This window comes from Agelaius phoeniceus, chromosome 3, assembly GCF_051311805.1.
Source record: "Agelaius phoeniceus isolate bAgePho1 chromosome 3, bAgePho1.hap1, whole genome shotgun sequence".
NCBI lineage: Eukaryota > Metazoa > Chordata > Aves > Passeriformes > Icteridae > Agelaius > Agelaius phoeniceus.
In genome coordinates, this window is record NC_135267.1 from 556,835 (window position 1) to 574,437 (window position 17,603).

The 17,603-nt window shown below is 46.0% G+C and overlaps 1 protein-coding gene across 7 annotated transcripts in view; it reads right to left on the reverse strand.

Moving 5' to 3' along the window:
- Positions 1 to 17,603, reverse strand: part of DTNB (dystrobrevin beta) — a 158,747-nt gene that overhangs the window by 60,838 nt on the left and 80,306 nt on the right. For all 7 annotated transcript variants that reach the window (XM_077176406.1, XM_077176407.1, XM_077176404.1 and 4 more), the window contains 3 exons: positions 17,045 to 17,158; positions 10,547 to 10,643; positions 2,829 to 2,849 (listed from right to left, as the gene is read on the reverse strand). In XM_077176406.1, coding sequence (XP_077032521.1) covers positions 2,829 to 2,849; positions 10,547 to 10,643; positions 17,045 to 17,158 — 232 coding nt within the window. The remainder of the gene's footprint in view (positions 1 to 2,828; positions 2,850 to 10,546; positions 10,644 to 17,044; positions 17,159 to 17,603) is intronic.

A 17,603-nucleotide genomic window follows, 5' to 3' on the forward strand; every position in this document is an offset into this window, starting at 1 on the left:
ATTCCCAACCTTCCCAGGCTGCACCTTCACAGCTTTTCCTGGGATTTCCCAACCTATCCTGGGATTTCCAGTCTTTCCTGGGATTCTCAGCCTGTCCTGGGATTCTCAGCCTGTCCTGGGATTTCCCAGGCTGTCCTGGGATTCCCAACCTTCCCAGGCTGCACCTTCTTAGCCAGGGGGGATTTTCCAGCCTGTCCTGGATTTCTCACCTTGTCCTGGGATATCCCAGCCTGTCCTGGGATTTCTCAGCCTTTCCTGGGATTTCTCAGCCTATCCTGGGATTCCCAGCCTTTCCTGGGATTTCCCAGCCTGTCCTGGGATTTCTCAGCCTGTCCTGGGATTTCCCAGCTTTTCCTGGGATATCCCAGCCTGTCCTGGGATTTCTCAGCCTGTCCTGGGATTTCTCACCCTGTCCTGGGATTTCCCAGCCTTTCCTGGGATTTCCAACCTTTCCAGGCTGTACCTTCACAGCCAGGGGGGATTCCCAGCTTTTCCTGGGATTTCTCAGCCTGTCCTGGGATTCCCAGCTTTTCCTGGGATTTCCAGCCTGTCCTGGGATTTCTCAGCCTGTCCTGGGATTCCCAACCTTCCCAGGCTGCACCTTCACAGCCAGGGGGAAGCAGCTCAAGCCACTCCAGGCCATGCAAAGGAAGGATGTCAAATTTCAATTCCTGCAGACCAGAATTCTGTCCTTTTGTTGCCCAAAATCTGCTTTTCTTGGGCTTCAAACCAACTTTGGCTCCTGCATTCCTGGCTCCAGAGGGCTGGGCCTGCATGGAATGTCACTGATGTTATTTCAGTTTTGGCTCTTTACCCTCCTCCTGACACAGTGCCCCAAGGGGAAAAGGGATTTCAAACTGCTCAGCTTGCTCCCTGATCTCACATTTACCCTTTTTCAACGTCCACAATCCAGAGGAGCAGGGGGCTAACACAAAGCCCTGCCCTGCCCTGCAGAAATCACTCCCAGGAAGGATCCTTCAACAACCCCAATCCCTCCTGCCAGGAGCCCAGGACACCCAGGTGTCACCATCACATTCTCTGAAAAATCCCTTGCCCAGGATGTCTCTCCTGGGAAGCCTCAGAGAAAAAGGAAAACAATCCTTATCTCATTTGCTTCTCCTGGGTTTTGCTGCTCTGGAATGTGGTTTGGACATTGTTTGTCCAACAGGTGATTGTTCATTAATTTAATGTGAATTGTTTTGACTTAGAGACCAATCAGGGCCAGGCTGTGTCAGACTCTGGAGAGGGTCACGAGTTCTTAATGATCATTCTTTGTAGCCCTCTGTAAGTATCCTTTCTCTATTCTTTAGTATAGTTTTAGTATAGCATTCTATAATGTAATGTAATATAATATAATATAATATAATATAATATAATATAATATAATATAATATAATATAATATAATATAATGTATATATAAAATATATATTATATAGTATTATATTATATAGTATTATATAGCATTATACATAATATATATTTTATATAATATGTTATATAATATATAATATATAATATATACTGTATATCTAATATATAATATATTAGATATCATATTATAATATATAATATATAAAATATATAATATAATATAATATAATATAATATAATATAATATAATATAATATAATACAATACAATACAATACAATACAATATAATGATAAATTAACCTTCTAAGAACATAGAGTCAGATTCCTTCTTTCCTTCCAAGGACAGGGACCCCAGAAAATATCACACCCAGGGAGGGCTTTGGGTGGGACACAGGACAAATCCTTCCCTGGCAGGGTGGGCAGGGGCTGGGATGGAATTCCCAGAGCAGCTGGGGCTGCCCCTGGATCCCTGGCAGTGCTCAAGGCCAGCTTGGACAGGGTTTGGAGCAGCCTGGGACAGTGGGAGGTGTCCCTGCCATGGCAGGGGTGGCACTGGGTGAGCTTTCGTGTCCCTTCCCACCCAAATATTCCAGGATTCCCTAAGGATGAGCTGGGCTCAGTGCAAGGTGCCCATTCAGCCCCATCCCAGCCTGGCCACAGCAGCACAAACCCACCCAGGAGCCACCACGGCCACTTCCAGCACACCTAAAACTGAAGTGTTCCCAGCAATAGATGCTGCCCCAAAATGCCTATTTCCCCACACAAAGGAGCCCCCAGAATTGCCATATTTCCGACACGCAGTTATGCCTGTGAGAAACAGCACACGGATTAACGCTCATCAAAGCTTTTGGGTGTAAAGGATTGCTCAGAAATGCTGCAAACCCTCTGCTGTAAACATCTGGCTGCTCCCGAGAGCAGCAGACAGCAGAAGGGCTCCCTCTGGAGTGGATCCCGAAAATGGGAATGGAACAAAGCCCAGGCGTCCCTGCCTCCCGCTCCTTCCCTCACCTCCTCCAGGGGCCGGAGGGGATGGAGCCATGCCCGGAATATTAAGTCATTAATTGGTTTTCCTGCGTGGGCTTGTATGTGGCAAGGAGGCAAATTAAAGGATTCCTGAAGAGGCAGGAAAGCTCTCTCAGCTCGTGGAACCCTCCCAGCAATCAGGATCCCTGTTTTTATACATGATTCCACAAAAGCCTCAGCAGCCCAGCCCGGGGCAATCAAATTCCCTGGAAAGGGAGAGGGGATAACTGCGACACACACACAGACACAGACACACACAAACCATCTCTGCTGGGAGCTCAGGGAGGCTCTGCTCCACATCCCAGGCAGAAAAAGCCCCCCCTTCATTCCCAGGGCTCATTTGCATACAAGCCAATTAACAGAAAATGGATTTCATGCAGGAAAGGGGGAGAAAAAAAAGTCAGATCACCTACAAGGTGAAGTCAACTTACTGCCTGCTTTTGTTCTTCTTCCTAGAGACGAGGGGAAAAGGTGGAGAGAGAGAGAGAGAGGAAAGGTCAATTATGATGTGAAAGTGATGATTTCACCCAAAACACCCAGTGAAAGGGCAGGACACGAGGGCTGAGGGGCAGCACAGGTGACATTTGTCCCATTTGTCCCATTATTTGTCCCATTATTTGTCCCATTGTCCCACTGTCCCACTCTGGTGCCAGCAGGGATCCCTGGCTGCAGGAGAGGACACCCAGGGGTGTTTCTGCTCCTTTGGGCAGGAATTTATCACCTCAGGCTGGCACGGGGAAGGTGCCCTGCCCATGGCAGGGGGCAACTGGGTGGGATTTGTGCTCCCTTCCCACCCAAACCACGCCATGATCCTCAAACCCTGCTCCAGACCTCGAGCTGCCCTCGAGCCAAAAGACCCCAAATCCATCCCCTAAAACCTGGAGCTGCCCCTGGGAGTGTCCAAACACACACAAAAGGGGCAGCACAGAGCCCCAGCAGCACAACATCCCCAGGGCCAGCTCCCCTGGCACTGCCAAGGGCAGAGGAAGGAGGGCTGGGAGGGCACAGGACAAGGAGCAGAGATGCTGAGCAGGGAAAGAGCAGCTCCTGCACTGCAGGAATGTCTCAGTACCAAAAAAACCTAAGTTAAATTGAGGTGAATTTGTCCCCTTTTGAAGCAGGGAGATGTCCACTGTGGCTGGGCTGGTGGAGGCACATCTGCCCTCAGCTGCAGCAGAGCTGCTGGGAATGAGCAAAATGTCCCCCAGGCCAGAGCTGCCTTGGGAACTCAGACATTCCCGTGGATTTTGTCCTCTCACAGACGAGAGCCAGCAGGGCTGTGACCCTGTGTGTGGCACAGGGGCTGCAGGAGGGGCTGCTGACCCCTGTCCCTCCCAGTCCCAGCCCTTCCAGGTGAATCCCTCCACCAGCAGGAGCAGGGCCAAGCACAGCCCCCCAGAAATCCAGGTCATGGAATTAAAATCCTGGGATAAAAGCTCCTTCTGGCCTGGAAATCCATGAACCCATTTATCACCCTTCCCCTGCTGATCTCCCATCTGAGCAGGATTAACCAGAACCTTCCCCTTAATTTAAAGCAGCTTCTCCTCGCTGACCACTGAGAGCTGCTTTCCCACCCAGCCTGGGGGACAATTCTCAGGGTTTGAGAAGATGTTTTTGGTTTTTTTTGCCAAGATTTGGGGTTCCTTCAGGTGTGTCCTTGGTGTTGCTTGGCAGGTGTGGGGCCTGGCCCTCCCCACATCCCAAATTCCCCCTTGTGCCTCCCACCAGCAGCAGCACCAGATGGGGACCCAGCTCAGGGAAAAGATCTTCAATCACCTCCACACCCCACACACACAAAAAAAAGAGTTGTTGCTTTGAAAAACGAGGCCCTGGCATTGAGCACAGATGTGAAAATCCCTCTCTGAGGAGGGCTGGGCTGGCTGGGGCTGAGCAGTGCAGGATAAATCACAGAGGAAATGGCCAAGGAGGAAATGCAGGAGGGAAATGGGATCTGTCTGCAGGATAAATCACAGAGGAAATGGCCAAGGAGGAAATGCAGGAGGGAAATGGGATCTGTCTGCTGGATAAATCACAGAGGAAATGGCCAGGGAGGAAATGCAGGAGGGAAATGGGATCTGTCTGCAGGATAAATCACAGAGGAAATGGCCAGGGAGGAAATGCAGGAGGGAAATGGGATCTGTCTGCAGGATAAATCACAGAGGAAATGGCCAAGGAGGAAATGCAGGAGGGAAATGGGATCTGTCTGCTGGATAAATCACAGAGGAAATGGCCAGGGAGGAAATGCAGGAGGGAAATGGGATCTGTCTGCAGGATAAATCACAGAGGAAATGGCCAGGGAGGAAATGCAGGAGGGAAATGGGATCTGTCTGCTGGATTTCCATGGAGCTGGAAATGGGAGGAGCACCCAGGGGTCCCCAGGGACCCTCAGCACAGCCAGGGGGGCTGTGGGAATGAGGGAATGAGGGAATGAGGGATGGAGTCACAGCCCCAGGAGGGCTCAGGTGGGGAAATCCCTGAGATCCCACCTGGGGACACCTCCCACCATCCCAGGGGGCTCCAGCCCTGTAAAACCTGGCCATGGACAGGGGCAGCCCCAGCCTCCCTGCCCTCCCTCCCAGTCCAGTCTGGGATTGCAGAAATTCCCAGAACTGGAAGCCCAGAGAGAAGGGTCAGCACTGCCAGGGGAGGATTTGTGGGGAACACTCAGAAATGCCAACCCTGCCTCAACTGCAGCAGCCTGGGGAGGGCCCTGTGAGGGGCCAGGAACAGCAGGAGATGATGGGGGGTCAGTTAACCCTAACCCTAACAAACAAACAGCATGGTCAGAAATGACAGAGTGGGAATGGTCAGAAATGAAAGAATGGTCAGAAATGACAGACTGGGAATGGTCAGAAATGACAGACTGGGAATGGTCAGAAATGACAGAATGGTCAGAAATGACAGAGTGGGAATGGTCAGAAATCACAGAATGGTCAGAAATCAGAGAACCAGAACATTCAGAAATCACAGAATGGGAACAGTCAGAAATCACAGAATGGGAACAGTCAGAAATCACAGAATGGGAAGGGTCAGAAATGACAGAATGGTCAGAAATGACAGAATGGTCAGAAATGACAGAATGGTCAGAAATCAGAGAACCAGAGCAGTCAGAAATCACAGAATGGAAATGGTCAGAAATGACAGAATGGGAACAGTCAGAAATCACAGGACCAGAACAGTCAGAAATCACAGAACAGGAACAGTCAGAAATCACAGGACCAGAACAGTCAGAAATCACAGAACAGGAACAGTCAGAAATCACAGAGCAGGAACGGTCAGAAATCACAGAACCAGGTCTGTTTTGGCTTGGAAGGGACCTTGTCCAGGGCCTCTCCCTGCTCTGAGTGCCACCAGCACAGCGTGGGGACAATGGCTGAACCTCAGGGACAGCCCTGCATGGCCTTGCACAGATGGAACCATGGAATATCCTGGCTTGGGAGGGACCCCAGGAGCAGCAGCCCAGCTCCTGCCCTGCCCAGACCCCCCCAAACCCCAGCCTGGCCACCCCTGGCTGTGCTGTCCAAACCCTCCTGCAGCTCTGCGGGGCTGGGAATGTGCCCTGGGGAGCCTGGGCAGTGCCAGCACCCTCTGGGGACAGAACCTTTCCCCAAATGCACCCCAAACCCCCCGGCCCAGCCCTTCCCTGGGTCCTGTCCCAGAGATCAAGGTCAGAGCTGCCCCTGGGGGAAGCTGCTGACACATCCAGGACCTTTCCTCACTCTCCTTCCCTTCAGAGGGGGATTTGAGGCCCCAAACTCCGAGGCAAGCAGGGCTGGGTGAGCTGAGTCCAGCCCTAAACGGTGAAATGAAGGCAGCATTAAAAATGTAAAAAACACTGCATAAGGAAATGGAAAAAAATCCCCATAAAAGCTTAACAGCTGATGTAAATTATACATGAAGAGCTCTGAGGAGCTCCAAGTGATGAGAGAAGCTAAAACCTGGCGGGGGAAAATCGTGTCTGGCAGGGCTAAAAGCACTGAAAATGAGAGAGCTGGAGATAAACAGCAACACCAGGAACAGAGCAGAGCCTGGGGCCGGGCTGGAATCCCGAGCAGGGCAGGAGGGACCCCGGCTCTGCCTCCTCCCCTCCCCTGCAGCAGCAGCTCTGACACCAACCAGGAGAAAAAGGTGTCAAAAGTACCTGGGAGAAATGAATGATATTTTTAGCTCAGAAGGATGGGGAACTTGCAGCTTAAAATAATTCCCTTAAAACATTTTAAAAAATTAATAAAATAATTTAAATGTAATTAAAATTAAAAAGAAATTAAACTAAAATAAATTAAATAAAATAATAAAGTACTAAATTAATAAAATAAAATAATTAAAATCCCTTAAAATAATGAAAATAATTTTAAAATATTTTTAAATAATTAAAAAATAATTTAAATAAAGAATAAATTTAAAATAAAATAAAATAAGAATAAATTAATAAATTAAAAGAAAATGAATTAAAATACCTTGAAATAATGAAAATAATTTAAAAACAAATTTTAAATAATAAAAAATAATTAAAATAAAAATAAATTAAAAATAAATTAAAAATAAATTAAATAATAAATCAATAAATTAAAATACAATACAATAAAATAAAACAAAATAAAATAATAAAATAATAAATTAATGAATTAAAATACCTCGAAATAATGAAAATAATTTTAAAATAATTTAAAAATAATTAAAAATAATCAAAATAAAAAATAAATAAAATAAAATAAAATAAAATAAAATAAAATAAAATAAAATATTAAGATCCCTTTAAATAATTAAAAAATAATAGAGCCAGGAGCTGCCTGGGGCAGGGCAGGGAATTTGGGCTGGGGGTTCAAACAGGGAGGGGAGGCAGCTTAAAGGAGAGAGAAAACTCCTTGGGGTGACCTAAGTGGGACCTTGCAGGGCCTGGAGGGGCTCCATGACCTGAGGCTGTCATTGCTCAGTTCCTGTTGCTGCATCGGGGATGCTGAGCCAGGGCCCGCTGGCAGGGGGCACAGGAGCTTCAGAACGGCCTGGAAGGGAAATCTTGCCAAGGAAGGCTGGTTTGGCTCTGAATGAATCCCAAGTGAGGTTTGGGAAGGCACAGACACAGGAAATGTGCAGGGCAGGGGGGTTTACCCACAGCATCCTCACCAGCCAGCCAGCACAGCAGGAAATAAAGAAATAAAAATAAAACTAGAAATACATAATATATCATATATAATACATTATATATAATGTATTATATATAATATATAATATATAATACATTATATATAATATATAGTATATAGTATATAATATATGGTATAATATAATATATATAATAAAAATTATAAATATAAATATAAATATAAATATAAATATAAATATAAATATAAATATAAATATAAATATAAATATAAATATAAATATATGCAGGAACTCAACCTCCAGCTTGCTTTTCCAAATACAAAAAAATAAAAATAAAAATAAAAATAAAAATAAAAATAAAAATAAAAATAAGCAGGAACTCAACCTCCAGCTTGCTTTTCCAAAATATAAAAATATAAAAATATAAAAATAAAAATAAATAATTTATATTAAAAATCTAGGCAGGGCACAGAGCCCATCCCCAAGCAGAGTGGAGCAGGGGCTGTGAGGGGCCCAGCTGTGCCTGTTTAAGGCATTTCAAATCCCTGTTTAAGGCATTTCAAATCCCTGTTTAAGGAGTTTTTACAGCCCTGGGGGAGCAGAGCTGGGCTCAGGAGGTTCTGATGGGCACAGCTCAGGGGGCAGAGTTGGAATTTTGCCCATTCCCAGCAGTTCTGCTGCAGCTGAATTTGTAGCTGGGTTTGAGGGAGGAGAACAAAGGGGGAAAACCCAGCTGACACTGAAAACCAGGCACAAATTTCTGATGTTCAGGCAAATCTGCATTGGCAGGGAATTCTGCACTTTGGATTCCCCCAGCTCCAGAGCAGATGCTCTCCTGGAAGAGATTCCATCTGCAGGGCTCCAGAGGGGGAAAAGGAGCTGGAGAGGGACTGGGGACAAGGACAGAGGGACAGGAGCCAGGGAATGGCTCCAGAGTGGATTTGGGTGGGATATTGGGAGTTAGGAATTGTGCCCTGGCAGGGTGGGCAGGCCCTGGCACAGCTGGGGCTGCCCCTGGATCCCTGGCAGTGCCCAAGGCCAGGCTGGGAGCTCCTGGGACAATGGGAGGTGTCCCTGCCATGGCAGGGGTGGCACTGGGTGGGTTTTGAGGTCTCTTCCCACCCAAACCAGGCTGGGATTCCAGGATTTCTGTGATTTTAGAAGTCAGACATTAATGGGCTGAGCAGGAAAAAACACAGAGCAGAAGCACTGGCTTCAAGAAAAAACACAATTCTAAATCTGGCCAGAGAGTGGCTTCAGGAAAAACCAGAATCCCAAATCTGGCCAGTGAGTGGCTTCAGGAAAAGCAGAATTCCCAAGCTTGGCCAGTGTGTTGTGCTCAGGTGTGGGACAGAATGGGGACAGGGGCTGGAATTCCTGCCCAGGATGGGGACAGAGGCCGGAATTCCTGCTCAAGATGGGCACAGGGGCTGGAATTCCTGCCCAGGATGGGCACAGGGGCTGGAATTCCTGCCCAGGATGGAGGGAAGGGCTGGAATTCCTGCCCAGGATGGGGACAGGGGCTGGAATTCCTGCTCAGGATGGAGGGAAGGGCTGGAATTCCTGCCCAGGATGGGCACAGGGGCTGGAATTCCTGCCCAGGATGGGCACAGGAGCTGAAATTCCTGCTCAGGATGGAGGGAAGGGCTGGAATTCCTGCCCAGGATGGAGGGAAGGGGCTGGAATTCCTGCTCAGGATGGAGGGAAGGGGCTGGAATTCCTGCTCAGGATGGGGACAGGGGCTGGAATTCCTGCTCAGGATGGGGACAGGGGCTGGAATTCCTGTCCAGGATGGAGGGAAGGGGCTGGAATTCCTGCTCAGGATGGGCACAGGGGCTGGAATTCCTGCCCAGGATGGGCACAGGGGCTGGAATTCCTGCTCAGGATGGGGAAAGGGGCTGGAATTCCTGCCTTCAATCCAGACCCAGAGAAACCCACAACTGGGACCCTCACTCACCCCCTGCCCTGCTCCCTGGTTATTTCCCAGTGACACTGGGGAGTGCTGAGCCCCAGGAACAAACCCTAAACTCCTTCAAACCCCTCCAGATCTGGGGTTCTGCAGGTTTTACCCACAAAAACCACAGTGGGGAGTGCTGAGCCCCAGGTCCCAACCCAAATTCCCTCAAACCCCCCCAGATCTCAGATTCTGCAGGTTTTACCCACACCAACCACACTGGGGAGTGCTGAGCCTCAGGTATCAACCCAAACTCCTTCAAACCCCTCCAGATCTCAGATTCTGCAAGTTTTATCCACAAAAACCTGGAGGAACCTTCACCCCCTGTGCCCCACACAGAGCTGGCATGGAAATGGTTGTTGGCAAACTCCTGCTTTTGGCATGGAAATGGCTTTTGGCAAACCCAGGGAGGGTTTTTAGGGAGTGGCAGCAAAGCAGGGAGCCCAGAGCACCGAGGGAGGGAGGGAGGGAGGGAGGGAGGGAGGGAGGGAGGGAGGGAGGGAGGGAGGGAGGGAGGAAGGAAGGAAGGAAGGAAGGAAGGAAGGAAGGAAGGAAGGAAGGAAGGAAGGAAGGAAGGAAGGAAGGAAGGAAGGAAGGAAGGAAGGAAGGAAGGAAGGAAGGAAGGAAGGAAGGAAGGAAGGAAGGAAGGAAGGAAGGAAGGAAGGAAGGAAGGAAGGAAGGAAGGAAGGAAGGAAGGAAGGAAGGAAGGAAGGAAGGAAGGAAGGAAGGAAGGAAGGAAGGAAGGAAGGAAGGAAGGAAGGAAGGAAGGAAGGAAGGAAGGAAGGAAGGAAGGAAGGAAGGAAGGAAGGAAGGAAGGAAGGAAGGAAGGAAGGAAGGAAGGAAGGAAGGAAGGAAGGAAGGAAGGAAGGAAGGAAGGAAGGAAGGAAGGAAGGAAGGAAGGAAGGAAGGAAGGAAGGAAGGAAGGAAGGAAGGAAGGAAGGAAGGAAGGAAGGAAGGAAGGAAGGAAGGAAGGAAGGAAGGAAGGAAGGAAGGAAGGAAGGAAGGAAGGAAGGAAGGAAGGAAGGAAGGAAGGAAGGAAGGAAGGAAGGAAGGAAGGAAGGAAGGAAGGCAGTTGTGCCTTTGGTTCCTTACTTTGAGCAGCTTCATCAGCCCCTCCAGCTGCACCATCAGCTCTCTCCTGCTCTCCTGCAGGGCTGACATCCTCTGCTCCAGCTCATCCTTCCTCTGCCTGTGCCATGGGCGGGAGAGAGAGGAGACACAAACTCAGGCTGTGTCAGAGCTGCCAGGGAGGGAATTCTCCTCTGTGACACTGACCCTGGGTCCCAGCACTGTCCTCTTCACCTGCAGTGAAGCTCAGGACCAAAACCTGGAGGTGACAATTCCCTGCTGTCCCCCAGCCATGGAGCAGCAGAGAAAAATCCACTTTTTGTGTCTGTGAGCATCCTGCAGAGCTCAGACTGAGCAGGAGGAGCTTTTGGGAGCAGAGAGAGGGAAAAGGGAGGGCAGGGAAGGCTGCAGGATTGTGAAAAATGTGGATTTTATGATTGGCTTTTGGCAAATATTCAAATGAATATTATATGTGCTATGTTAGAAAGTTATGCTGTATTCATTTTTTTAAGTAGTGTGTTAAATATAGTTTTAGTTTATAACATAATGTTAAAATAGAAACGATGCGATGTCAGATACATTTTTTAAAGAAAGGGAATGGAATTTATGCATCATGGATGAGGTGTATGAATATGCAACAGGCTGTTGCTTTTAAGGGTTAATCCTCTGTTAATGTGGGTCCTTATTTGGGCTTATTTTGCCCAGAAAAGGTACCTGGGCTGTCTGTAACTCTTTGTTTTTATTGTCTCATATTGTCCTAATCCAAATTGTCCAAATTTTTATTATTCTAATTATATTGCTATTTTTATAGCAATTTTATTACTAATAAATTAAATAGTAATTAATTATTAATATTAAATTATTAACTAGTAAATAAATAATTAATTGTGAATTATTTATTAATATTAAATTAAATAGTAATTATTTAATATTAATAAATTAAAATTATTTTAAAATTAATTTAAAATTATTAAATTACAATAAAATTAATTTAAAATAAAACTTAAAATAAATTTTAAATAAATTTAAAATAAATTTAACATTATTTAAAATAAAATTTAAAATAAAATTTAAAATAAAATTTAAAATAAATTTAAAATAAATTTAAAATAAATTTAACATTATTTAAAATAAAATTTAAAATAAAATTTAAACTAATTTAAAATAAATTTAAAATTTAATTAAAATAAATTTAAAATAAAATTGAAAATAAATTGAAAATAAATTTAAAATTAATTGAAAATAAATTTAAAATTCATTTAAAATTAATTAATTAAATATTCATTAAAAAAATCTAAAAACAAGTGATTGGCAGTTTTCCCAAGGAGTGAGGGGGGACACAGAGCTCTCTGCAGTGCCACAGCAGCCAGGATGTGTCCCCTGCAGCACAGGCAGGTGACAGCAGGAGGTGACAGCAGTGACCTTCCCTTCCCTTCCCTCCCTGGCTGCAGGAATTTCTGCAGCTATTTCAGGAGCTGGGACTGGGCCTGGGCTTGGTTTAAAAAAGGAAAGCGGTGAGTAATAAAGAGCAGCTCAAAGGCAGGCTTAGCCAGGCTCAGCTTTGTGCCACACACAGTGAGCAATGGCCCCAGGTGCAGTGACACTGGGGACACCAGGATGGCCCAGCCCTGTGTGACAGTGTGGGGACACCAGGATGTCACAGCCCTGTGTGACACCCTGGGGACACCAGGATCAGCTCTGTGTCACACCCTGGGGACACCAGGATGGCCCAGCCCTGTGTCACAGTGTGGGGACACCAGGATGTCACAGCCCTGTGTGACACCCTGGGGACACCAGGATGGCCCAGCCCTGTGTCACACTCTGGGGACACCAGGATGGCCCAGCCCTGTGTCACAGTGTGGGGACACCAGGATGGCCCAGCCCTGTGTGACACTGCAGGGACACCAGGATGGCCCAGCTCTGTGTCACAGTGTGGGGACACCAGGATGGCCCAGCCCTGTGTCACAGTGTGGGGACACCAGGATGGCCCAGCCCTGTGTCACACCCTGGGGACACCAGGATGGCCCAGCCCTGTGTCACAGTGTGGGGACACCAGGATGGCCCAGCTCTGTGTCACACCCTGGGGACACCAGGATGGCCCAGCCCTGTGTCACAGTGTGGGGACACCAGGATGGCCCAGCTCTGTGTCACACCCTGGGGACACCAGGATGGCCCAGCCCTGTGTCACACTGCAGGGACACCAGGATGGCCCAGCCCTGTGTCACACCCTGGGGACACCAGGATGGCCCAGCCCTGTGTCACAGTGTGGGGACACCAGGATGGCCCAGCTCTGTGTCACAGTGTGGGGACACCAGGATGGCCCAGCCCTGTGTCACAGTGTGGGGACACCAGGATCAGCCCTGTGTGACACCCTGGGGACACCAGGATGGCCCAGCCCTGTGTCACACCCTGGGGACACCAGGATGGCCCAGCCCTGTGTCCCAGTGTGGGGACACCAGGATGTCACAGCCCTGTGTCACACTCTGGGGACACCAGGATGGCCCAGCCCGGGCAGAATGTCACCTCCTGGAGGCTCTGAGTGCCCTGGGGCTGGCACTGGCACACTGGGGGTAAGCCCCAAAAAGAGTTCTTTAAAGGATAGAAAACTCTGGAATGTTTATTATTATTATTATTATTATTATTATTATTATTATTATTATTATTATTATTATTATTATTATTATTATTATTATTATATTTAATATAACATTTTTTAACCACCCTGTATGCTGGCACTGGCACACTGTGGACAATCCACAAAAAGAGTTCTTCAAAGGACAGAAAACTCTGGAATAGTAACATATTCCATATATAAATATAAATATAAATATAAATATAAATATAAATATAAATATAAATATAAATATAAATATAAATATATTTAATGTAACAAATATTAACCACCCTGAGGGTTTCTCTGGCACTGGCACAATGTGGATAATCCACCCTGGGAATTTGTACAGGAGTTGTTCTTTAAAGGACAGAAAACACTGGATGATTATTATTATTATTATTATTATTATTATTATTATTATTATTATTATTATTATTGCTACTCCTAGTACTACTATTATTATTATTATTCACAGACTCTCATGTACAGCAAACATCATTTTTTCCTTAAGCTACTTTACCTCTTTAAGAGCTGTTTAGTGTGGTTTCCCTTTGGCTCTGTTTTTTAGGGTGTGTGCATTCCTTGGTTGTGGTTTTAGGGGTTTTTTAATTATTACTTTCAATTTTGGCTCTGGCCCACGCTGGCTTCAGGCAGTGAGTGTTGATGGTTGGTGTGTTTGTAGTAAGTGGTTTTTTCATGTGTTTGTTGGATGTTATCTCATCTAAGTAGATAATAATAATTATTATTGTTATTATACATTATAATATTGGCTTACATTATACATACATTATTATAATCAATTATAATAATAATAAAATTTATAATAATACATTATAATTATTATACATTATAATATTGGCTAACATTATACATACATTATTATAATTAATTATCATAGTAATAAATATAATGCATTATAATATTGGCTTACATTATATATACATTATTATAATTAATTATAATTATAATAAATATTTATAATAATTATTGTACATTATAATATTGGCTTACAAATATATACATTATAATAATTAATTATAATAATAATACTACATTATAATACTACATTATAATATTGGCTTACATTATATATATACACATTATACTAATTAATTATAATAATAAGTAATTATAATAAATAATTATGATAATTATTATACATTTTAATACTGGCTTTTTGCAAATATTAAAATAAAATTTAAAAAATTATTATTAAATTTAAAATAAATTATTAAAAGAAATATTATATGTGTAGTGTTAAAGTAACTTTGTCATAAAGGTATGGGGTTTTTTTCTATTGTTAATTAAGCTTAGGGAAATAACCAATAGAAGTATCTAATAATAATAATAATAATAATTATGATTATACATTATAATATTGGCTTTTCACAAAATAAAATAAATTTTAAATAAATTATTATTAAATTTTAAATAAAGTATTAAAATAAATTTTACATGTGTAAAGTAACTTTGTCATAAAAATATGGGGGTTTTTTCTGTTGTTAATTAAGCTTAGGGAAATAACTAATAGAGGTATCTAATAATAATAATAACAACTACTATTATGCATTATAATATTGTCTTTTCATGAAAATTTTAAATAAATTATTATTAAATTTTAAATAGATTATTAAAATAAATTTTATATGTGTAATGTTAAAGTAACTTTGTTGTAAAGATCTGGGCTTTTATTTCTGTTGTTGATAAAGCTTGGGGAAATAACTAATATAATTGTGGTAAAATGCCTACTTTGCACAGGGGAGTAAAGGTGTTTTCTCAGAGGAGTAAAGGTGTTTTCTTGGGGGTGTAAAGGTGTTTTCTCAAAGAGTAAAGGTGTTTTCTCAGAGGAGTAAAGGTGTTTTCACAGAGGAGTAAGCATGGGAGTAAAGGTGTTTCCCAGGACAGTGAAGGTGTTTCCCAGGACAGTAAAGGTGTTTCCCAGGGGGTAAAGGTGTTTCCCAGGACAGTGAAGGTGTTTCTCAGAGGGGTAAAGGTGTTTCCCAGGACAGTGAAGGTGTTTCCCAGGGCAGTGAAGGTGTTTCCCAGGGCAGTGAAGGTGTCTCTCAGGGCAGTAAAGGTGTTTCTCAGGGGGTAAAGGTGTTTCCCAGGGCAGTGAAGGTGTTTCCCAGGGCAGTGAAGGTGTTTCTCAGGGCAGTGAAGGTGTTTCTCAGGGGGTAAAGGTGTTTCCCAGGACAGTAAAGGTGTTTCCCAGGGCAGTGAAGGTGTTTCCCAGGGCAGTGAAGGTGTTTCTCAGGGCAGTGAAGGTGTTTCTCAGGGGGTAAAGGTGTTTCCCAGGGCAGTGAAGGTGTTTCCCAGGATAGTAAAGGTGTTTCCCAGGATAGTAAAGGTGTTTCCCAGGGCACTAAAGGTGTTTCCCAGGATAGTAAAGGTGTTTCCCAGGACAATAAAGGTGTTTCCCAGGGGGTAAAGGTGTTTCCCAGGGCAGTGAAGGTGTTTCCCAGGGCAGTAAAGGTGTTTCCCAGGGCAGTAAAGGTGTTTCCCAGGGCAGTGAAGGTGTCTCTCAGGGCAGTAAAGGTGTTTCCCAGGGCAGTGAAGGTGTTTCCCAGGACAGTGAAGGTGTTTCCCAGGACAGTGAAGGTGTTTCCCAGGACAGTAAAGGTGTTTCCCAGGACAGTGAAGGTGTTTCCCAGGACAGTGAAGGTGTTTCCCAGGACAGTGAAGGTGTTTCTCAGAGGGGTAAAGGTGTTTCTCAGAGGGGTAAAGGTGTTTCCCAGGGCAGTAAAGGCGTTTCCCAGACAATCACCCCCACCATGCCCAGTCCCAGCAGCCCATCCCTGGTGCCCAAGCTCCTCCCTGGGCTGTCCCACCATGGCAGGGAGGTTTGTATCGACCTCTGAACCCCAAGGAGCTCAAGGGGTTGCACCGGCCCCGAGTGGGAGATGGCCCAGCCCCGCAGCCAAGCCTGGTAGCCTGGCAGCCCATCCCAGTACCCCAATAGCCCATCCCAGTATCCCAGTATCCTGGTATCCCAGTAGCCCATCCTGGTGCCCCACTAGCCCAGGATCCCAGTAGCCTGGTAGCCCAGTAGCCCAGCCCAGTATCCTGGTATCCCAGTAACCCATCCCAGTACCCCAGTAGCCCGGCATCCCAGTATCCCATCCTTGTATCCTGGTAGCCCATCCCAGTATCCCAGTAGCCCATCCCAGTATCCCTGTAGCCTACCCCTGTATCCCAGTACCCCAGTACCCTGCTATCCTGCTAACCCCGTATCCCGCTATCCCAGTATCCCAGCATCCTGCTATCCCTCTATCCCAGCATCCTGCTATCCCACTATCCCAGTACCCCACTATGCTGCTATCCCTCTATCCCAGTACCCCAGTACCCCATTATCCTGCTATCCCAGTATCCCTCTATCCCAGTACCCCAGTATCCCTGTACCCTGCTATTCCAGTATCCCAGTATCCTAGTACCCCAGTACCCCACTATCCTGGTAGCCCATTCCAGTACACCAGTACCCCAGTGTCCTGCTATCCCAGTATCCCAGTACCCTGGTATCCCTGTCTCCCAGTATCCCAGTACCCCACCATGCCAGTGTCCTGCTACCCCAGTATCCCAGTACCCCAGTACCCTGCTATCCCAGTATCCCAGTATCCCACTATCCTGGTAGCCCATTCCGGTACCCCAGTACCCCAGTATCCTGCTATCCCAGTATCCCAGTACCCCAGTATCCTGCTATCCCAGTATCCTGCTATCCCAGTACCCCAGTATCCTGCTATTCCAGTATCCCAGTACTCCAGTACCCCAGTACCCTGCTCTCCCAGTACCCCAGCCCCCCAATACCCCAGCCCCCCAGCACCCCAGTACCCTGCTATCCCAGCCCCCCAGCACCCCAATACCCCAATACCCCAATACCCCAATACCCCAGCCCCTCTCTGGCCGTGCGTTACCGCAGCAGGCGCAGCTCGGCCAGCAGCGTGGGGTTCTGCTGCGCCTTCTCGGGCGTGGGCTGCGAGGCCTGCTCGTGCTCCAGCCGCAGCCGCTGGATCTCCTGCAGGATCTCCCTGCACACAGGGAAGGACAGTGTCAGTGCTGGGAAAAGGCTGCTTAGCACGGGCTTTGAGCAAATATTCACATTAATATTGTATCTGTGATGTCACAAAGTTAGGCTGTATCAATTTTCCTGTTTATCATTGGCTTTTCACAAATATTAACGTGAATACTTGTCCTAGGGTGACATTATGATGCTTGTATCCCCATTCCTGTGTTCTGTTCATGCTGGATATCATGTTCTGTGCCTTCAAGACTGGCTCTGCAGAGCGAATGTTTTGTTTTGGTTTTGCTCTCAGCCGCTCCCCCACGGCTGGCGGGACACACAGACAGGGCAGTACATGGGTGCTGCTTTTGCTTTTTGCTTTGCTTTTCGCTTTGCTCTTGCTCCTGCTTTGCTCTTGCTTTTTGCTCCTGCTCATTAGTTAGTTTAGCTGAGCAGTCTGAATTTTTCCTGGC